Source organism: Diorhabda carinulata, chromosome 5, assembly GCF_026250575.1.
Source record: "Diorhabda carinulata isolate Delta chromosome 5, icDioCari1.1, whole genome shotgun sequence".
Taxonomy (NCBI): Eukaryota; Metazoa; Arthropoda; class Insecta; order Coleoptera; family Chrysomelidae; genus Diorhabda; species Diorhabda carinulata.
In genome coordinates, this window is record NC_079464.1 from 26,578,288 (window position 1) to 26,602,660 (window position 24,373).

At 33.0% G+C, this 24,373-nt stretch overlaps 1 protein-coding gene across 2 annotated transcripts in view; it reads right to left on the reverse strand.

Annotated features, from left to right (window-relative positions):
* LOC130893632 (acyl-CoA synthetase short-chain family member 3, mitochondrial) overlaps window positions 1-23,704 on the reverse strand; it is a 57,716-nt gene extending 34,012 nt beyond the window's left edge. Inside the window, exon 1 of one of the 2 annotated variants that reach the window (XM_057799876.1) lies at window positions 23,390-23,704. In XM_057799876.1, coding sequence (XP_057655859.1) covers window positions 23,390-23,423 — 34 coding nt within the window. In that variant the 5' untranslated portion in view covers window positions 23,424-23,704. Of the gene's footprint in view, window positions 1-4,952; window positions 5,232-23,389 lie in introns of those variants that run through there. The other variant, XM_057799875.1, reaches the window with a different exon arrangement.
* Window positions 23,705-24,373: the final 669 nt, after the last annotated feature.

Genomic DNA, 24,373 nt, shown 5'->3' on the forward strand with positions numbered 1-24,373 from the left:
AATATTGTAAGATGGGGTTCCGGTAAAGCAAAATGTAAGGCATTAAAAAATAAAGTTTATAACACAAATTATATTAGTTTTGTTATGTATCTAGTCTCGTTTTATATTTGAAAAAGTATTTTCATTTCGCGACATCAAAGTAATTTTATATTTTCTCCTTGTGACTTTTTGCTGTTCCTCACATAAATTGAACATTTTCAGCTTCTGTGTAGCAATGCATGTTTGATAAATAATTATGAATGCCAAACGTGTAACATGTAGGTCGATTTATCGTGGGCTACCACTTAACAACTGGATACGAATGTCTAGTTTTTCAAATAAAAGGAAAAAGGAGCTTCTACAAAATAGAAAAATATACCGAGCGCCTCAATTGAAAAAACTAAATTCATGTTTAATAAGTCGTATATTATTTTATAAAATCGTTTTGATAAAATCTGTCAAGTTCGTTCAGCTATTGTATAAAACATGTTTTTTAGTTGGGAAATTGAAGGAAGTGAATGAATTTATTGGGAAGAGCGCGATACATATACAAGAATCCTAAAGTAAACCGATAAATTTTTTTTAAAAGATTTGGTATACCATTTAAAAAACTGGGGACGATGAAAAAACCCCCAAAACAAATTTATAATAAAGTTATTGATTGTAGGTTCCCATGTTGGCTATCATTGCTTTATTTACTGCTGAGCGGAGTAGCTGAGTTGTTGAGTTCCTGAACTATTGACACACAGATTTTTTAACCACGATGTTGTGCACCAACCTATATTTTTCCTACCCTTTATTTTGCCATGAATTACAAAGTGAAGAAAGTCGTACTTTCAAGGCTTGCTCATCACATGGCTAGAGGACTATAATTTACGACGCTTTAAGTATTTGACTCTCCTTAAAGTTTTGTCTATTCGCTCAAGGGATTATAGATTTTTTCCAAATAATATAATAGCCAGATCACCAGAAAGAGGTTGTCATACAATTTTATCATTATCTACAGATTCATGAATAAAGAGAAACATTGATTTGGTTACGCTTGTACTGTTGATGCATAACGTGGTGTAGCTCCTTCTTATTTTAGTTAATATTACCACAAAAACATAAAATTGTCTTAAACTTCACTCAACGTTTCCTTGAAATTCAATTAATTTGTTATTTGCCATGACCAAAAATTCACTTTGATGAAATACTGAGGTCAACCTTGTCGAATCCCGTGAGGGTTTCACACACTCCAATAACGACAAATTAACTTGATGACTGTTTCATGTAGGGTAAATGTTACCTTATTGGAAAAAAGAAATTGTTTTTATATCTTTTTGTATTTCACACAATTCCAATCTATGAACAGGAACCATAATCGCTCAGTTCCCGAGCTAGTTCAATTTTATCTTTGTTATTCCTCTTTTCACTTATTTTCAATACAATGCTTTCTTCACAGCTAACAGAATGAAATATGGAGGAATGTCCAGGCCCGTATCAGTGAGAGGAAGTATTCGGAATAAAGGAATGCAACTACGAATCGAATATTGATGTTTTTGTAATAAAAAATATTATATATGTATAAATCAACCAATTGATTATAACTTGTTTTCTGTTATTCGAATCTGGTGCTTCATCTTCTTAAATATGTTAAGGAGCATTTACCATTACAAGAAGAGACATGGGAGGCAAAGTAGGAATTCATTTTTTATAATTTTCACAATTCGTCTCATTGTAATTATCTTTCTTCATGGTATTGAATTGAAAAATCCTTCATTGAAATGGTTCCATGAATAGCTAAAATTTTTTTTTGGAAGTCACACATAAATAAACTCAAAGTACTGATACCATGTCTTCTAATAGTAGTCTAAGAGTTTTTTTCATGGCTTTTACTTAAACATTTCCCATAAAGGATCTGTATTTTCTATATATCCTTTTCCTTTAAATTTTTGTTGCCATTGTATGTACAACTTTCTTAATCATAAAGTGTTTGTTTGATCATTTAGTTTTTCCTTTTCCTTTATATTCGAATATATTAGTGATCACTTCACAAGTTTGATAATTTAAAATTTTTTTTTCCTTTTAAACGTCATCACCAGCTAAATACGACATTGTAAGAGAAATGCCCTCTTAGTTTCAGTCATTTTGTATGATTAGTTTCTGTATGACAATCGTATAAGTGAGTTATTTTGAGAATTTTGTTAATACAAAAAATTGACTATTGTGGTATTATTGAATATTTGTTTTTGAAAGGCAATAAGCCTTTACGTAAATGAAGTGGAGTTATACTCTATGCAGCGATAGACTGCATCATTATTTACGAATGTAAAATTCTGGGCATTTAAATCAAGTATCAACTTAAATCACGACCTTTTTGGATTGCCAAAATCTACGAAAAATATCCATATTCTTGAAAAAGTGTACCAAATGGTTCTGGACTACCTTCGGATTAAGGTTTGAGAGATATTTGCATATCAAAAGATCGCATTTGTCTTATATGACTGAAAATTATGCATGTTATAAGCTATCCGTCCACTTTGAACTAAAAGTGCATTAGAATGAACTTTTTCCCAGTCCTTTTTGACACGGTTGGAGCAAAATGAGTCAAATTTTTTTCATCCATTCATAACTGCAGACGAAACCTGGATCCACCACTTTCTTGAAACGAAATAACAGTTAAGACCTGCTCAGAAAAAGGAAAGACTGATTGGCCGGAAAAGCCGTTTTTTTTGGATAGATTATGTTAATCATGACTGTATTGGTTAAAGAGAGAAATTGCAAAAAACGATCCTATTTGTGAAAAAAGAAAGTGTTCTTTCTATCACGACCTTTTCACACTTCAGTGACTGCCATAGCTAAAATTCACTTTAGTTGACTACCTACCATATTCAGATGATCTGGCCTCTAGCAACTTTTTTATGTCTCTTAATCTAACATTTTCTCTTACAGGAAAGATATTTTCATGAGACAAGAACGTTTCTTTGTTGGTCAGAAACTTTTCTGGTAACCCTCAAAGTTTTATATTTGCTACTGGAACAGAATTTGAACATTGCTTTGTCTCATACTGTACATTGTTGCAATAGTTAATACTCTTAAAGGTTCCTGTGGGCTTTCTTCAATAGTTAATAATGTTTTCAATATCTTTTCTTCTTCTAAATTTGATATCTACAGAACTCTGATTCCATTTTTATTTACATTAACTGAAAACAGTCACGGCCAGGAGAATTCTTATCGAATATTCTACTTCAAAATGCGTTAACATTTTCTTATCATTTTAATTTTTTTTAAATATCTTTGGTTCTTGTAAATGCTCATTTGGAACAAATTGAAATTTATATTGAAAAAGCCGTGAGCAGCAGAGCTCCATCACGAAAGTCGAATTTTTCGTCGTATGAAGAATTTAACTAATACACAAACAAATCTTTCCATAAAATGAATTTCTTGGAAATGTTAATAATTCTCAATCTTATTTCTTTTTATGGAAAATTTGCGATTCCTCAATAACTTTTCATTTCACAAGTTAACTCTATCTCTCGAATGAAAATTCATAATTTCAATAGACCCGGTGGTCTCGAACCCTCTTGTTCCATTTCAATTGACAACAAAGAAAAAATTGTCATAATGACAAGAAATTTCGAAAATGGGAAGTAAAAAAAATCACCCTAGCAAGGATCATACTCGTATTATTCATTAAATAGGAGGCGGTCCAGTTCAACAATTACAACGATCAAAATGATTTCGGGCGTTTTGTGCTAGAAGAACTGAAGAAGAAAACTTTGAACTTGAGAAAGACAATTCTTCAACATCACCCCTACTTGCATGCGAAGTTCGAACCCTCTAGTTAAACTTTTTCTGGCCAAAAAATAAGAAAATATAACAAAAATGACCTTAAAATGGAGAGGGGTGGAGATGGAAAGTTTCGACCTTATACAGGAAATTATCTCGCAACTAATTGAACCTACATGTGAAATTTCATTTTTCAGTCGCTTTTAGTTTGACCTGCAGAGGTGAGCAAAGGTGAAAAACCACTTTTTTTGCACTGCGAACCCTCGAAATATTCATTTGTTTTCAACCAAACTCTAATAACATCAATCCGCCGCCAAAAAAGCCATGTATGTTAATTTTGAACCAAATCGGACCCATAGCAATTGCTCGAAAGACGAAAATAAGAATTGTAGCTTAAACAGATATATAGATATATATATATATATATATATATATATATATATATATATATATATATATATATATATATATATATATATATATATATATATATATATATAAACTACAGACATTCGAAAAACCATCATAATCGTGTTCAGGAGGTCTCAAAACATGGGAAAAATGATGTGCCCCCCATTTTTCTTCTAGTCATGCCTACCGTAATAGTCTAATTTTTTCTTGAAAAATTTTCTTGAAAAATTCGACTAAAAATGTCTAAATAAACGATCAATAACTAAAAATTATTCTAGAATTCTGTTCTAAGATATTGCATCTGATCTTTTTATGACCCTGTCCCTTCAAGATACGTTTTTACTTTTTGGCAGATAATTAAAGAGAAGCTACTTGTTTCTATGAAATAAAATCACTTATTACTTGAGTACCCACGTCTGTAAATGAATTTGTTCGTTTAAAATCACATTATAAAGCAGGCTCAGGTTGTCCAAAATCCAAAGATCAAGAAATTTTACTCATCCTTCTTTATCTATGTATAGATAGTTGGCTAAATCGGTTATTTGGAACATACCGTACAACATTCTTAAAAAGTTACTGAATTACTTTGTTAATAATTTTTATCCTAATTATAAAATTATTATAACTATGTTATTGGATTCGTATTGAATGCTCAAATTATGATCTTTAAAAAGTTTCACATCCTCGTTTACCTCAAATCAAATTTAACCGTTCATTACCAACAATATTAGTGGAAAACTAAAATATATATGAGTTTGACACTTTTCACAGATGCTAATATGAAAACTCACCCTTGGTTTTTTCACTACGTTGTTTTGCATTGGAAATCATATTTTCATCTATTTCAAAACTTCAAAAAAGCTAACATCAGTTTTTATGATACACAGGAAATGACCGTAACTTATCTTCACTGTTAAATTTGATTCAGGTAGACACTTAACTTAACATACAATTCAATATGCTAATAAGATAGTTAAAGTTCACTGCTGGTGTCAGGGTATATTAAATGCCGAAAAAATTATTTCACATAGAAAGTACATGATTACGTTCGAGGCATTTTGCACAATACTAGCAATATTTTGACATAAATTAAGTTCAAGTACCAAGGTTAATTTTTTGCCATTAATGTCGCTGCATAAAGTTTTACCATGTAATCGAATTTGACTTGCAGCGACCACAAATGAACTTTAATACAAATCTTTATTATCGCCTTCAAAATAGTCAGTTTTCGAGCCATTACAAGCATGATAATGCTTAATACATTTTTCCGTACATTTGTACCTTGAGCTAATTATTTTAAAGGCTTTAATAGAATCTAAAAGTCACAAGCAGCCATGCCTGATAAATGCGGTGGCTAAGTGGTGTATGCATTGTTTAAAACGGTTAAGCAAACTTCCATATATATTTTAGAGCACATATTTTAGAGCTGCATTTTCGTAAAAAATGGGACAATCTTCTCACGTAAATCATTAACAGTTTTGGGTAGGTCTATACGCTGAAGACTTTCTCCTTCAACATACCCCATAGACATGTATCCAGTGGTGTAAAATCAGGATGGATATCTAAACATAGTTGGTCGGGAAATAATGTCCTCTCTAAAAGTTTCCTGTAGCAATGCCTCTGCATATTTAAAGTACTAGTTGTACACAAAATGTTTCTGGTACCTATGACAAAACTTTTTGAGATCCTGGATAAATAGAGTCACCATAAAATTTCTATAACGTTCTTGAATAACAGTAATAGGTTTGTCATCATTATTCTCAATGAAATACGGACCAATCACACTGTGAGCTGACGCTAAATCGTGACACACAAAATAAAGAAGTTGTTTACTTATTAATGTGCGCAATTGAACTGTAGGCACAGTTTATAATGGTCACGCAGGTTTTCAAACATTTTCAAAAATATTTATTGCTACATATTCCTGAAAAACGAGAGAATCTTATCACGTAAATCATTAAAAGTTCTGGGTAGGTCTTTCGCGCCGAAGACTTTCTCCTTCAACATACTCCATAGATGGACATCCTATGAATAATGTATGAAATCAGAATGTATAGCTGAAATTAGATGTTCAGGAAATGATACCTCCTCCACAATGTTCTTACAGCAATGCCTTGTCCTGTTTAAAACACTTATTTCGAGTATGACAAAACCTTCTGAAATCCTGGACAAATGGCTTCGCTACAAAAATTTCATAACTATTATTCTCAATGAAATATGGACTATTCACACTGTTCTTGATATTATTAAAAAAGAAAACGAGACAATCTTCTTACTTAAATCATTAACACTTCTGGATAGGTCTGTACCGCTGAAGATCTTCTCCTTCAACACACCCCATAGATAGGCATACGATGCTATAAAATCTGGATGCTTGGGAAATGATACCTCCTCCAAAAGTTTCCCGTAGCAATGCCTCGTCCTGTTTAAAACACCAGTTTTCCTCCGAATGTTCCTGGTTCGACAAAACCTTCTGCATCAAATTTTCCTAATTAACAGATTACTTAGATACTCTAAGAATTAATATGAATCACTGTGTGCTGATACACGAAATCCGCTCCCTGTTAACGGGTTTTGGAACATTACGTCCGGACCATGTAAACTAAGGATGTTGTTTGCTTTTCAATGTCCCCCTTTCACTTTCGTTTAAAAACTATACAAACTATAAATTATTGAATAAATTTGGATAAAACTGGATCCTCGTACAGCATAGCCAAAAATTGTCAATAATACACTACCGTGATATTCATATATTGGTTTTTCAATCGGTGTCCAGCTTGAATTCGGTAAGGAAATCCATCCAGGTCTTCCAGGAAAGATATGTTCCGCTTATTTTCCTTCGTATTTCCTTCACGGCTCAAAACCATCGCAAAAATCACTGAATTGAAGTAAGGAATTTTTGGAACCGTTATAGTGAAAACACTGTACACACTTCTAGTAGTAGTACTAGTACAACACCAACACAACAATTACACTGTCTGACGCGCGTTTCGATAACCAAGTTATCGTCTTCAGAGACTGGAGAAAGAGTTTACCTTCAGTAAATCCGCAAAGTAGAACATCATTGAAAGAGTGAATTGAAGTTCAGTAAGAGTTTTTTCAATCCTGATTTTGTATCAATCAGTGTATATTCATTTATTCTCTTCGATGATGTGTAGTATACGAGTATTTTCAAGTTCCATTTTTAGTACATAAATTTTATACCCAGTAGATACCTCATAAGCTATTAGGGAAGTGAGGATATCTCTTATTCACAAAGTTTGACTTTTGTAATTAACCCCGTCATCGATCATTACTAAAATATCAATTCGTCGAGTATTGATTAAATATTTCAATTAATCTTCTGCAAAAAGTTAGTTTCCAGTTGAGAATTCAGTATTTCGAAGTGAAATGTCAACAACATATATAACTGTCAGATAATCGTTTACATTATTCACCGATTTATTCAATTATTCACAGATTCAGAAAGTTTTCACTATTTTGTGACAAATTTTGTTTATAAAACAAGTTACATGCATAACGTCTATATTCAGATCAATTCTCCTCTGCTATTTTGAAAATGTTTTAATATTTAATGCATAATAATTTATCCATTTCACATTGTTCCGTGTATTTAGGAAGGTCAACATAGCTTAAATACATTTTTATTTTTGGCGTTATAATAACTAAATTTTTTATACATACGAAGGTTCTTTGACCTGTCTGACAAAACATTTTCTGGAACATTTTGTAAGTAAATGGAAATTTTAGTATTTTTGCTCACTTTGTACCAGTAAGAAGTAGCGTATCAGACATTTCTGGATTTAGCATATCAAGGGAAATTCGGAAATTATGTAGTTTTTTCTACATAAATTGTGCTTGGAGGAATTTTTGTTCTTTTACAGTTTTTATAAAACTATTACAAATGATTTCTGGACCTGAACTTGTACCGTTACATTATCCCAGATAATCTTTTTTAATGTTAAAACTGATGTAATTCTACAATTAAATAGCCTTGTAGGGAAAAGAAAGGCCAATTGACTACTTCACTAAATGCCTAATCTACTCGTATATAAAAAGGAATCTTTATTTCCCTTGGTCACGGCATCATGCGTGAATGGCTCGGCTGGACCATTTTCGCAAATTTTTTTTTCGCAGTTCTTATGAGAACAGAACATTAAAAAATTCAAGAAAACTTAACAACTCTATTAACTCTTCAAATGAAATCTTGCCTGATGAAATTGCTGGTGGTTTGGTGCGCGATGGCAGATTTCGTGATATATAAAACATTTGTCAAAGTTTCTACATATAACAAGATCATTATTGTTATTGTCAACTTCTGTATCATCGTTTTTTACATTAAAAGGATTCAGATTTGTTAGAAATTGATTATTCCTATTAGCCGCTGCTGAGGAGTACCATATTTCTTAAAAATTGTTTCAAAATATGCAAAACTATGCACAGGTTCAAAACACAATATGAAAAATTCTAAAATAGTCAAAAGTATTATGGAAAATTTTATTTTTGGTTTTAATTTCAGGCTGCTTTGGCTATTAGTCTTACAGGGGAATGGGGAATAAAATTAACCGATACTAAAACCAAAGTTACTAGAAATTTCATAATCACAGAAGAATTCTACTAAATTTATAAAATTATGGAAAGCTTCGTCCTTGCACGGATGCGATACGCTTCTTTTGAATTACTAAAATATAGATAGGAATGTAGAAAATAGCCCTTGGGAATAAATAAATTGGGCTCGTTGGCAAGAGATATAGCAAGACATTTGAAATTACCGAATTTGGAATTATAAACAGGTCACTATTTTCGAAGGTTCACCAATTTAAAATATCAAAAAATGAAATGCGATCGAATCATTCATTAGATCCTAAATACAACAATACTCTGGAAGCTTTCCTCATTAAATTCAACTTCGATCTTGACTAATATTTCAATTAACGAAAATGTATTGAAGCGAAACAACATGAATATATTCAATTTAAAATGTCATATACACATTTACCAAAGGATCTATTCTGTCCCCTTTTCCAGTTGCTCTCAATTTTCTATTTTATACACTCCTAGGTGTAAAACAAGTTCCGAAGTATCTCACAATTTCATATAATTTAGATAGAGGTTTCGTTCTCTACGTAGCAGAATCTCTGCACGCTGCATTCTCTGCTGAATCTAGCGTCTTCAGGTGTTTATTGACGCAACGATGCCCTAGAAAGAATATTTGCTCGTTTCAACCCGTGTAGATGGTTCCATTAACTGGCATTTTCTTATCTACTTTCTTTTCTAATATTCCGTAGCCGATTTCACAGAAATATTCCTTGCACTCAATGTTTCTCAGAATCTATTGGAGGGTTGCTCAATTCTTTTTGCCTGGCTTATTTAACTTGTCCAGGTATTCCCGAAGCAACTTATGATATTGGAGCTCAAAACTTAGATCGACTGATGTCGTCTATAGAAGTTGTATTAGTAATTCTAGTTGGTGAATCCATGTGCATATTTACCTGAAATGACTCAAAAATATTTACCACGGACCTTCGAATGGCACAATCATTAGAAAAGTCGTTTTGTTGTAAATTCCAGAAAACTCAAAACTATTTTCTACTAGTTAAAAATTATAATTTAATATAACTGAGTCCTGGCTGGAAGACAAAATTAGGGTTATGCCAAGAGCTGAATTACCCCTGTCATATCTTCTAATAACTCTATATTTTTCAATAAAAACTAGTTCATTTGCATAAAGTCAGTATTCAATGATAGCAACTATCTTCGGGTACCCCAATTTCTCCAACAACAAATACAACTCATCCGTTTTGTTGCGAATACACTGAATATTAACTAGAACCATTCTCATTTTACAGTCCTTAAAACTAATCGAGGATTCCCCTTGAAACGCCTTGTAGTCCAAAAATTTCTTCTATATGAATCGGCAGTAAATTAGCGACTATTTCTGTCTTTAATTTATTTTTGGTGAATGGTGATGTAAGTTCTGAACTTATACCATGAAAATAATAAAATTTATAGTAAATTACCCTTAAACCTATGGGGTTAGCGGACAGACTCGCGGATGCTAAAAATACCTTAGCACTTGTGGAGGTGTAACCTTCAAAACAGACGTTGGCTGGTCATATAGATAGGCGAGAAACGATAAAATAGTCGGTGCCCTTTATCTAGACTTAATGTAACTATTTATCATTTGGCATGAAAAAATGAACAATATGTCGTTGGAATAATTAATGTTTTTTCTGAATACCAATTCGAATTCAATAGTCACAGTTAGGATAAGACAATGTGTCTCGGGTAAGTTTGTTAAGAATAAAATCGAATGAGCTATTCAGCGGTTGAATGCATCTTACCCGGTAAGATCAGATTATTTGTAGCATTTTTTGTCCCAAATGTTTTTTCGCCTTAACAGCTCGAAAATTAATTATTAGTAGAAAATATACCAAAAGTAAAAAATTTTAAGCAATGAAAATCTTATATCTTAATGAAGGTTCAAGCTATATCTAAATCTAAGTAGATCTTCTCATACATACTAGATACGAGGATTATCTGACAAATTTCTGACCTCAACTTGTAGTTGTCAACAATTATTTATCAATATAAGTCGGAATATATGTCTGCGCATTGATTGAGAGATTATAAAGAAGATAATACGCCTAGCAAATAAATAAGAAATTAGACGGAACTCTGCATCATCACTTACGACCAAAAAATGTTGGGTAGTTCAATTGACTAGTGGCCGTAACAGTATCTAAAAACTGCAAAACTAGCGATGTTAAAAGTTCAACAAGGTGTATTAAACGACCTTCGGATTAAGGTCAGTGAGTTCGAACAGGCTACCGCCATATCATCTGCTATGTATTGACAGGAAATTACGTAAGCTACTCGAGCGTTGGATGCCGCATTTACACAGTTTCTGGTTTTGTTAAGACAAACATTCAACAGACAATCCTCGTAGAATAGACATTAACCAAGTAAAATAAAGTGTAATCTTCCCATTGCTACTCCTATATAAAATCTCTTTGTTGTCTTAAAAAACATATACCTTTATTCAGTATTGAATATCAATAGCAGACCCATTTTGTATTATATATTTCAACAAGTCAACATGCTTCTTTTTCTTCTTTTTTCCATAATAGGCCTGTTCCTTCTTCGATATCTTTCCTCATCCTGGTTCTAGGTTGTCACTCCACCTCACCATTTTCGTGGTCTGTGTTACAAAGATTCATCGTATACTATTTTTATTGATCTATCGTCTGCCATTCGACTTATATGTTGTTTGATTGTCTGATATTTTCATTCCTTTTTAGAGTCTGTTTTCCCCGAGATCCGCCCAATAATTTTCATTTCTGTGGTCTCCAAGAGTTGTTTCGTTTTTGATGTTCCTGGTCTTGTTTCTGATGTATAGATTATCATAGGACTGTTTGTCGCTTTGTAAATTCGGGTCTTTGTTTCTTGTCTTTCGTGTAATTGTTTCGTTATTTTCCGTTCTGAAAACATCCTGTGACCTTATTTCCTCTAGCTATTTGTCCTCTTACCTACGTTTCCATAACTGGTTGAGTCAATTCCAAAGTATTCCAATTTCATTCTCTGTTGTAGTATTTGACCTTTTATATCTAATTTACATCTAATGAGCTCTTTTGATGTTATCATGCATTTGTCAGTCCAGATAATCATATTACAATTTTTTTTCTTGAAAAATTGAAGGTATTTAACACTGTCACTGCCAGAGCACGTGAATTGGCGTGAAATAAAACTAAAAGTAAAACCTCAGTTCACAGTTTGCAGCCGCTGATTTCGAAATTTTTAACCCGTTTTCGCCCCTTGTGTAATGTTTTCTTTTTATTTTCATTTTAGTTCATTTTACAGAACAAAAACAGAGATAATTCAAACTACTAGCAGACAATAGTTTTTCTTTGGAATGGTTATTTTCAAACAATTTATGAATATCATTATAGGACGTATTTATTTTTTTCCCTTTTTGAAATTTTACAACTTTCTGTTCGTTAAGGTAAACAAATAGTTATTTATGATATGAGTGTTAAAAGTGATATTTGTTTTTTGTATGTATAACTGTCCAATTTTGATAATAAAAGGCGAATTTGGAATGAAATTAAACTTCAAAATGCATTTTAATATTCAAAAAATCACAAAATCGTGTTAAATATTTTTAACACACTTCCACTTCCGTCTTTAAAAGTGGAATTTTTAATGACAGTTGTACAAAAGTATATTTTTGTAATAAGAAAATTTGTAAACCGGAACTAGCTCCAATGAAATTTATTATAATGTAGTTTTTCGTAAATTTACTTCTTAATTTTTTTTGTGTGAATTATGGTTCTAAGTTTTATTGCATAACGCCGACGAGGCACATTGTAAAACATATAAATATTGTAAACTGGTAATAGTGTTAGATTTTGTTTTGTCATTGTAGTCAATAAACATTTCTCAGCGTTTCTCAACGTCTTCGTTCAGTTCAGTAACGTAACTGGCGCAGTCAATAGGATATTTCGGAAATTTAACGTATCGCACAGAAAATTTTTTAGTTTCAACGATTAACCAGAATATTCCAATTTGTGTTCGAAAACTGTGAATTCGAGTGTATATCGAAGAACTGCAGATAGTTCGAGTGGACATCGAGCGATTCCAGCGCTTCCAGTGGACTACACCAGTGAAGAACGAGAAGAAAGTTTTCCTGGGCTAAGAACTAACATCGTAACCAACATTTAGGACCCTTACCGTATGATAGCTTTAGTTCTAACGTAAGTGTTCATTATTATTTCCTTTTTCCATATTCAATAATTTACTAGTTATACAAATGAAAATCGTTAATATATTTTGATGAGCGAATTTGAGGTATAAAATGTAAGTATATTATTTAAAAAAATTTCAAGTTTACAACAAAGCGAAAATAATCATTTTGAAAATGGTTCAAGTGAAGATAGCTTAGAAAATATAGATTTAAAAATGACCACATCAGGTACAAACTACCAATTATATTTAGATTCAATTCCAAATTTTGATGGAAACCCTTATACGCTTAATATACTGATAGGTAATTGTGAAACTTTTATTTTTGCATTTGCTAGTAACTCGGATAATGCGTTAAACACATTTTAACTTGGGAAAATTAACAGGTAGAACTCAAATATTAATTGGTTTGCGCACAGAATTAAAAAAATTGGGGCAGAATCAAACAAGCCTTAAATTTAAGTTTGGGAGACCAACGAGACATTGACTGTTTGGTATAGGATCTTATTAAATAAAACCATTTAAGAATGAAACCCCTTACAATTTTAGTATGCGATGCCAAGATTCTAGACTTAAGTGAAAAACGATAATTTAGCTTCTGTTCGTAACTTACTTATACAAACTAACATACGTTGAGCTTTGTAGTGAAAGAAGAAAACTTATTGTATTCTACTAAGTAATTTGAATTCAAATGTGTCATTCAAACCTTGTTTAAGATTAACACGTACTAGAACGCAAAATTTCAATCATTATCCCACAAATAATAACAATGTACGATCATTTCAACTACCCCGTCCAATATTTCTACCTAATTTGAAAACTCGTCCTCCACCATCATACCCAACGAGGTATATAAAACATTCTCCTACAAATCAGTCCTACAGTAATTAGCGTCCAAATAACAATTATCCAACTCAACGTCATCCATTTTTCACAAATTACAACCTTATATATATATACAAAGACCCTCACAGCCACCACACAATTTTAATCAACTAAATATTCGTCCTAATAATCCACAATATAAACGTCCAAATAATTCACAAGGTTTCAAATAGAACCAATGGACATCTCTTCAGGAAATATCAAATAATTATGAAAATATCGACATTGCTGAATCTACATTATAAATTGCTTTTATTGTTTATTGTTGAAAACTAACGTATATACAAGATGTATAATTTACATTCCACGCTTGTATATTCATATTTTGACATGTTTTGATACGACAATAAGATATTTGATATTTTGGAAATAAAGACAGAAAATGAGATCACTTTATTATTAATATCAATCAATCAATATCAGTTTTTACGAACAACTGTCTATTATGCAAGGGAAAAATTATTTTGCTAAAATAATTAAAGAATGCCTGCGGCACATTCCAATATGCTATCCATCAAAAGCACTGGTGCCAGTCGTAGTATTTATCTTGTATCAACCTTTCAACCTTTCAACCTTTCAACCTTTCAACCTTTCAACCTTTCAACCTTTCAACCTTTCAACCTTTCAACCTTTCAACCTTTCAACCTTCCAACCTTCCAACCTTTCAACCTTTCAACCTTTCAACCTACATTTTTATGCTTTATACGAGAGTGGTTCAAATATAAAGCGGAATTTTGTTATAAAACAAATCAAATCTCAAAATAACAATGTCTGACGAGGGTAAATTTTATATTCAGCTAAGATTTCTGAAGACGATAACTTAGTTCTCGAAATGCGTGTAATTGCGAGTCTTGATATAGTGTTTATAAAGCAGTCTAAGAAATGTATTTCAATGCAGATAGTTTCGACTATTTCAAATGTAAGGTACGAAATAGTTTTGCGTTTTGTATTTTAAATGCTAAATGCAAATTACTTTTCCAAAATACGCCAAATGTTGTGTTCTGTTCTGTAGTTCCAATACATCATTATTCATTTTTTTTCTGTGAGGTCTCATTATTATTCCACCGTATGAAAAAGTCTCTTTACTGGCAATGAACTTGGTAGGCATGTGTTACATTTAAGAAATACATTTTCTATTGTAGGTATCGACAGACTTGTGAAGTGATCCTTCAAATACATATTGTAGGGTTTTTAGGTCAATTGTGGTATTGGTACAACCACCACAATTGGTTGCTGGGGAGTCTGAATCCTAGAACATGTAATAAAACTTCTCTTTTTATCTGATGTCTGTGAAATTTTTCATATTGTGATTTTTCTGCCCTATTTCGTAAACAGTTAATTAATAATTGCACTCTCTCTCTGTACACGAATGGAAACTCTTGTATCGTAGGGTCCAAACCTCAAATAAGAACGCTGTAATAATACTAGAAGTTTTGGAGGTCGGAAAAGCCTCGACAGAAGTTATCGAAAATGCCCGAAAATTCGACCGAAAAACCCGATATGGTAGACGACTGAAATCTTGTGGAACGTGAGGCCGGACTTTCAACTAGTAGCAGTGTAATAGCGCCAGAAATTTTGCAGGTCGGAAAACCCTCGCCAGAAGCGACCGAATGCGCCGTAAAATTCATTCGAAAAACCTCGAGTAGTACACTTTTTTACTTGACTTTTTGGGGTGTTGACAAAAAGTGCTGTGAAAATGCTAGAAGCTTTACAGGTCGGAAAAGCTCTGAAAAAAATAAAATCGACGTACTTGTGAAAATGAAAACTTTTCGCTTCTGTCTCAAATGAAAATTATTTTTGTTGGCTCCCTTGAAACTATCTGTTTGCGATACCCAAAATTAAAAAAAAATTATTAGCCGAACGTTTTAAAAAAAAGTTCATTAAAATCGGTTAATAATTAGCGCCGTAAATGAATTCACATAAAAAAGTTAGTAGCCCATTTTCGCGGCGGCGAAGTTGGCGGTGGCAGCGCGAAACGGCTGAAAATGATGGCATGAAATTACGAGCAAATGGTTTCCTAATGATTTCTTTTAATTTTGGGTTTCCCGACCAGCAAAATTTCTGGCACTATTACACCGCTACTAATCGAGAATCCGGCGTCACGTTCCACAAGGTTTCACTCGTGTACCATATCGGGCTTTTCGAACGAATTTTCCGGCACTTTCGATATCTTCTAGTGAGGCTTTTCCGACCTCCAAAGCTTCTGGCATTATTACAGCGTTCTTATTTGAGGTCCGGACACCACGATCCAAGAGTTTTCACTCATGTACCATATGAGGATTTTCAGCCCATTTTTTAGCCCGGGAAAACCGGCTGGCATTTTCATATCCTGTACCTGTACAGAGTGCCAGAAATGTCGTTTGGTGATGTACTAATTACAGGCCCCCCGTTTCAAAGCTCAAACGTCGTATACCTTAATCGATGCTATTTTATGTAGCTCTGGGGCTATCATAAATGTCCCGTATAGTCATCAAATGTATGTGTTGCACATCTCTCGTGGTTAGACAGTTGGTATAAATAATTTAAAAAATGTGAAATACATCTCGAACAGTATTTTGAATGTATAAAATGTTTTTTTTATAGTCATTTAAATGCAATTATTTCAAATGAAATAAGCAAGTCGGTTTCTTTTATTTTCGGATATGACAGCAGTATCAGACTATAAGCCATGACAATTTTGACATTTTAACTATGTGTGATGGTTTCAATGATATCGCTTTCTTTTTGTTTCCGTACCAGTAGTCTGACGTTTCATATATTCACGGTGATCGATTAGTGTGATAGAACTATGTTATTAACTACAGTGAACGCACACGTCGTGATTATCACAATAGGTGTTCCAAAAGACCTTCAAAGACATTTATGTATGCTTGAAAGTGATAATTCGAGAAGTTACATTACGAAGCATTTCTATGGAAACATTCCGAAATTCATTCCATTCCGTATTCCCCCAAAGATGTCATCCCTTTATGCACACATTATCAATGTGATCCCAGAAGAATCAGTCCATTTTATTCACACCTTGTGAATTTGGTGACCACTGCTCTGGGCCATTTTTTCCGATCCGTATTCCAAGAAATGGGCAGATATTTCTTTTTAGGCACACAAAAATCTTGTCGTGATTGACAGAGGCGCACTAGCAGCACGACGATATGTTGCTGAGATCCTAGATTATGTACTACCATATGCAGGATTTGTTGATAATGGTTTTCTGCTAATGCAAGATAATGCTCGACCGCTCACGGCAAGAATGGTAACGGAGTATCTTCAAGAGGTTCGTATTGTACAAATGGACTGGCCCACTTAAACTCCCGGTCTCAATCCTATTGAGCTTATTTGTGACCAACCAACAACGAATATCTACTCCATCAACACGTGAAGAAGAATGTCTTACGTTCTATCAATTATCATCCAGTATTGAGGTGGCAATATATCCTTTTAAAAAATAAACCCCCTCACTTTTTGTGTGTGCTTTGTTCAATCATTGTAGTGTCAATTGAAAGTGTTGCTTCTTAATAAATTTATAAATTCTCGAATTGTTGCTTACTTTCTAGTTGTAACCCGCATAACATTGTATAACTTGCTAAAAACATTATAGAATAAATACATCATGCATTTATCATAACAAACATAAACTACATGTAAAAATTTGGATAATTTCGCAAATTTTTGGGTTAGGTTAGTTTTTGTTGACGCGCAGTGTATTTATTTTGGTGTACACTAGTCTGAAGTGAAGTGCTTTCATAAAATATTGATGAGAAAACATATAGGGTGACAGAATTGCAGTATAGAAAGTATTTACAATATAAGTTTGAAAATAAGGGCCTTTATATATGAAAAATGATAATATGATATCCGTTTAGATGTACTTTGTTATTAACTGTTTGTTTTCACTATTTATCGTTAACACTATCTCAATGTTAATTTAATGTCAAAAGTTACTTATTCAGGAACTTTCTTTCTTCAGAAATAAAAATGTAAAGTTTTGGTCTCTGAAGACCAAAATATGAATGTTGGTGTTATAGAGGTCAAAAGTGTGTTAGTAAATGCATTAATATGAATATTGAAATTTTTCAAAGATTACATCAAAGGGCGCCCAACAGTTAAACTATGACCTTGAATTATAGTATGCTATAATAATGAACATTAAATATTATTTCCTAATATCTAAACACGTTTTTTAAGCGAAAATTCTATCAACAACTTTCTAATCCCATGCAAAAACACGTATTTACCGTATTTATCGCTTTCATGTTAAAATATCGTCCTTTAGTTTTAAAAATTTAATATCAATGCAACAATTTACATAGTCCGAAAAACTCACGATTCTGTCAGTACATAATTTTTAAAGCGAATGTGAGAAATACAGAGGTCGACATTACTCAAGTAACAAATTTGCCTTAAGAGAAAAATTACCAAAGGGATCTGAAAAAGGGGTAATGTAATATTCAATTAATCTTGATTAATGCATCTTGCAAAAACGCGTTGCTTGAGAAGGCCCCACAGGAAAAAATCAGTAGGTATCATGGCCGTGCAGCCACTCAACTAATCCTCCCATCCAAAATGTTGGGTCGTTGACCATTTTCCTACATAAATCTTCGAGCATTTCCAGATAACTTTCGTCTGTTACGTAACCCCCAAAGACAAACAAAAACGCACTCCAGGAAAGTTTAATTCTTATTCAATGAAGGCTTGAGGATTATAATCGTTCCAGTACACGCAGTTATGTCGATTGACTGTACCGTTCAGCTTGAAGATTGCTTTATCTGACCACAAAATAGAATTCTGGAACTGCGGAACAGTCTGATTGCATCCGAGGTACCACTCGCAAAATTCCAATCTACAATCGAAATCATCCTCCTGAAGTCTGTCGAGGAGACCCTGACGGTAAACTCGATGAGATAGTTTTTTTTCTAGTTATTGGTACAGATACCGATCATACAAAATGCGGCGCGTCGCGGCAACAGAGCCTGATTTTGAGAATTTCTGGTACATATTTCACACTGTTGAACGATTTGGTAGCGGCGGGTTCGGAAATTGTTGTTTCGTAATCCGCGTTCATACGCAAATATATGTAACAAAATAAACTCTTTCTTGAATCGTGAACTTGTATCGTATCGTATCCTTCGTATTAAACTTTTTCGACAGAGTATGAGCGCTGCCGGACTAATGCCGATTTTTCGAGAGCGTCGCTAGACTTATGCCGACCTCTGTATTCAACGAGTTATTAAAGCTTTACTTTTCTACAAAATCAGGCATAATATTATTACACCGCAATCTAGTTTAACTAGAAACTTTTAGGAGGTGTAAATCGACCAATTGTCAATCAAAATTGTTGAAATAAACTCACATAAAGAAAAATTTACTTAATTATGATTGTTCGTAAGATTTTTCATCTATTTATTTGTTTAAAAAACTGACTGACTGAATCATCATCCAACATCCAAAACTAACAGTTTTGTGATAGAATTTGATTTTATTATTTAATATTGTTGCCTTTGGAGACGATACAACGATTATAGCTGTCATTACAGAACGATTTGTTTTAAGCCTAAAAATAAAAGTCAGAAAACAGGTAAAACTCGCTGGGAGGTAGATCTGGAAAATACGGTGGGTGTGGAAGCAATTCGAAGCCCAATTCATGCAATTATGCTACTGTTTCCATTGATGTCTTAATGACCATCATTTTTTCTTCAAATGGTGCCGTTTATCTGCTCACCACTTCGATAACGCTACGTAATAGATTTTTTCCTTTTCAAAGATTGTTGATGAATATTTTGTCAGAATCATACCATAATACTAATGCCATAATATTGCCTTCTGACTTTTGCGCCTTTCCGCGCTTTGGTGTTAACTCATTAAGTGCAATTCACTTAAATGAGTGCCAATTGGAATCCGGTGTGGAGGGACATGCTTTCGTCGGTAATAGCCTCTGAAGCTTTGACTGCTTGCTTCGTCTTCGTTCAAATCACTTCTCAACGGTTAATTGTCGTGGGACAAATTACAAATTACGAATAATGTTTATCAATCCGCTATAATAGTACTTTTTTCCAAATGCAATAATTTATTAACACAGGAAATTCCTTTTTATCCATTTTTCCAATATAACAAAATTTGCATCACTCAAAATGAGTGAGATAACCCACCAAAAAGTACGATAACTGTCAAATTCAGTTTGTGAATAACCATTGCAGCCGTACGAATGCAGTTCCGAATGAAGTAATATGACGCTAGAAATAGTATACAATTCAAATTAGGTGATCGTCACCTTTGATATGACTCCACATCGACTATTGGCAAAATTCCATAGGATATAACAGAAGGAAAGGAATTCTGGAAACTCGATATGTCGATAGAGAAAATAGAACCAATTATTATTTATGTGCAAGTGACGATGATGATTACTTCAATATAATTAGAATTAAACGATTATTTATTCACGTATGTAATTCTACATTTATATTATTTCAATGGATGATTGGACGTATTTCCATATACCGTGTTTGACGGAATAGATGATTTCTAATCTACTATCTGAGGGCCAGAGGCGGCTCATGCCCAATTGTTTGTACTTTTACAGGGAGTACATGTACAATCTTAAGATAGCAGATGTGAATTTTTCAATCGGCTTTACAACAAAAGGTACTTATTGTTTAATTATTTATTGAAAATACAATTAAACATTTCTTGTATAACTTATGCATAAATAAATAATGGATTCATTTTTTGGGGAATATCTTGAAAGCGATAAACAAGTTGTAGGTTAATCAAGTGAATTTTTCTATATTTCAATTTGTCCCTTATGTGAGTAACACGATGTTCGATCGTATATTGTTAGATTAGAAATGTTTTAATACCTTCTATAAGTATATTGAAAATTTGCAATGCAACTCGTATAAAAATTGTTCATTCCACTCAATGTATTGGAAATTTCATGCCGTGTGCAATAAACAATTGTTGCATATACATAACTATAACGATTTCTCAAAATTATGCAAATGCAAAAACAGTACGTTTTTTATTATCTAACACAATTCGAACGACACTGTTAAAAGCATTGTAATACATCCTAATACTCCAAAGATTTTCTAGAAATATTGGTTACAAAATATATTCAAATCCTCGGGACTCTTTGCTGCAGTATATGTACAATACGAATATCTTGAAGTGACATTCGATCAAAGACAGACTTGGGGACAATACCTGCAAGCAGTAAGTCATAAGACACTAATTACTTTACACAATTGCTGACAAATGGTCAGTGGAACCCAAAATAATGAACTGGAGGTGTAAATCCGTACTTATCATGAACAATACAGCTTTCACAAGAAGGCCAATAACAAAAACTAAAATTGAGGAAACAATCCTAGATAAATGAGCTGCAAAAGACGGCTTGCCTTGCAATGACTTTATAGAAAGTGAATCAATAAAATGGCAATAAAGGCAAACAAACAAGAAGAACCGTTGATTTGACAGGGCATCTAAACATTCTAAAAGAATCAGATGCCCATTGATATTACCATAAATTCCATGTCTTTCAAATTATGATTTACCAAAAACTAGATCAGGAGAGTAAAGCTTTATATCCAATTGGACTCTTATATTTTCCAAGGGAAAACATACGCCGTATGTACATGCTCTGATCATTGCGCACAATGCAACTGCAGTCTTTGAGTTCACTGAGAGCAAACTACAAAGTTATTTTACGTACAATTTACCACTCAATACAATGGCATAATTCAATTAAGTATGAAGTTTTGATGAACTGTCAGTGTAGAGTGAACAGTAACTGAACTTTTAATTTCGAATTTATGTGATTGTTAGTGTTGCAAAATGCCAGATACTTATTCAAATTTAGAATATGCAAATATGGTGTTTGTTTATAGTTTCTGTAATGGAAATGCTACAGCTGCTGCTGAAGAATATCGTCAACTTTTCCACACCAAAGATATCCTGATAAAAACGTATCTATTAGAGTTATTAACGAATTTTGTGAAACTGGTAAGCTTCCCAGATGATATGTTATATCATCTGAACGCGCTACTCGACAAGGTTTGATAGAAGTAAACAATATTCTGCATCTAGTAGAAGAAGATGCAACTTCTAGCTCAGGAGAATTGCTAGTCAATTGGGAATTTCACAAAAAAGAGTAATAAACACACTCCACGAACAAGACTTATATCCTAATCATGTACACCTACAACCAGAGGATTACGCTAAACGTATGGAGTTTTGTCGGTGGATAAATAATAATCATCGTGTATTATCGAGTATATTCTTTACGGATGAAACTACATTTACCCGTGATGGCATTAATAAAACTCGTAACCACTCTTATCATGTATGGTCGGACGAAAATCCCCACGCAATAGTCGAAAGCAATTTTCAACATCGGTTTTCTGTAAACGTGTGGTGTGGTATGGTTGACAGTTATTTAATTGGCCCTTTCATTTTGGAGAATCGTCTCACAGGTGACAACTACCTTAATTTTTTACAAAATGAATTACAAGGCCTATTAGAAGATGTTCCTGTAAATATTAGAATGCAGATGTACTATCAGCACGATGGAGCTCCTGCACATTTCGCTCGTCAGGTCAAGCAACATTTGGACGAACGTTTTCCAGGTCGTTGGATCGGTCGTGGAGGTCCCATTAATTGGCCTGCAAGATTTCCACCACTAGATTTTTGTTTATGGGGCTGGATAAGAAATGAAGTCTACAAAATAAAATATTAAAGAAGAAAGAAATGAATCAATTGGGAATCAAAAGCTCTTTGTAGACGAAGCAGAAAATGTTTAGAAGTCAATGGCGGTATTTTCGAACATTTATTGAAAGAACGCTATGATTAAGAAAATTTTTATGTGATAATTTGTTTATTAGTTAATAAGCTATAACTTGAAAACAAATAAAAATCAGATCCAAAAAACCATCAAATCATGGTCATGAAAAAGGGAGGAAAGAAAAATCAACCAGAAAAGTGGAGGCAAGACATCAGATCGAAAATAACAGAAGAGATTTTAAAAATAAACTAAGGAGAATTATACTGGACACTGCCCGAGGATTTACCATCTGAAGAACATCAGAAAAATCCTGAGAGCTCTTCTCGTTTCTGAAAGGAACCAAAGGAAACAGCTGAACACCTCATTTGTAAGTGTGAGGCTATCCATAGACAAAAGCTACGTTACCTACAGTCAAACTTCAAGTAAGCCTTGTAATAGATACACGACCTTCACGCTCTAGTGCATCTAATCTTAAACCGTAATATTTGTAGCAGTTTCAGAGAAAGCACGTCGAGCTTATGCTCCGAGATTATCTAATATCTAATATTGGTCACAAAATATATTTAAGTCACTCAGATTCTATGCTTCAATATCTATAGCAGTCTGCCTGATAGCCGGTCCTAAATTATACTGCGAACGTCGCACTTTTGTTGTATATAGTTAAGGTTTGAACGCGGAACATTGGATTTATAATCTTTATAGTTTCTTTGAAATATATAGTATAATTTCATTCCTGTGCTCGACAGTATTACTGCTTTTCTTCAATAATTATGTATGTCATGATAAAACCGAAGTAAGAAGAAAAAAATTATAGGTACTTACTATGTGACGTCTCTATTATATCTTCAACAATCATTTCTTTCGCTTAACACTAAGTTCAAAACTCAACTGATTACACCACAAACAAAATAATGTCAGTTAAAGTTTATGTTCATTATGCTAATTTTATAGAAAATTATATATACATACTTTAATTAATACGTGATATAATTAAAAATTAATTCCTTCGATTTTTTACAATTCACAATCAGACTTTTTATATATCTAAATAGTTTTTTTGAATAAATGCTCTTGATTTTTGATCTACTATTTCCAAAACCATTACGTATGTAACTCATGCAATTAAGAAAGACGAATGAGGTAGTAAAATTAATTTGTTAATATTGAAAAATTTGAGAATTAGCTTTAATTGTCGGTTAAGCGTTTAAAAGATAAGAATTTTGCACATAGTATAGATAATGAAAGAAAAATTTTGCTTGTCAGAAACACTAGTGTTTTTTTACATTTGTCAATGTCCTGTTTTATAGCCCAGTTAAATTAGGTTTATTATAAGAGATAATAAATTGAAACCTCCTATACAGCGTCATTTTGGTACTCTAAAATTCGTTAGAAAAGTCTAATGCGAGAATGGTTTCGGAAGTACCTAGACTGACCTAGAGATGACGGTAGTTCGTTGAAAATACCACTGTATTAGGTTAAAAACGCCACCTTGCAGAGTATTTGTTTAGCAGCCATCAATTGTAAACGTTTTCAGTGAATTTGTAAAAATTGGTCACCGTTATGTGATACAATATTTTTATTTAAAGGCCATTAACCCAACCAATATAAAAGCTGAGTTATATGCTACCCTGGCTTAGACTGCAATTTAGTTATCAACAGTAAAATATTGGGTGACATAGTTTAAATGAGGCTGTACAACTTGCGAATACCAGCATCGCTGTGGTCGATCAAATGAGATGACGACGCCAGAAATGTTGAAGATTATCCACAAAGCGGTATTGGATGATCGTAGACTAAAAGTGCACA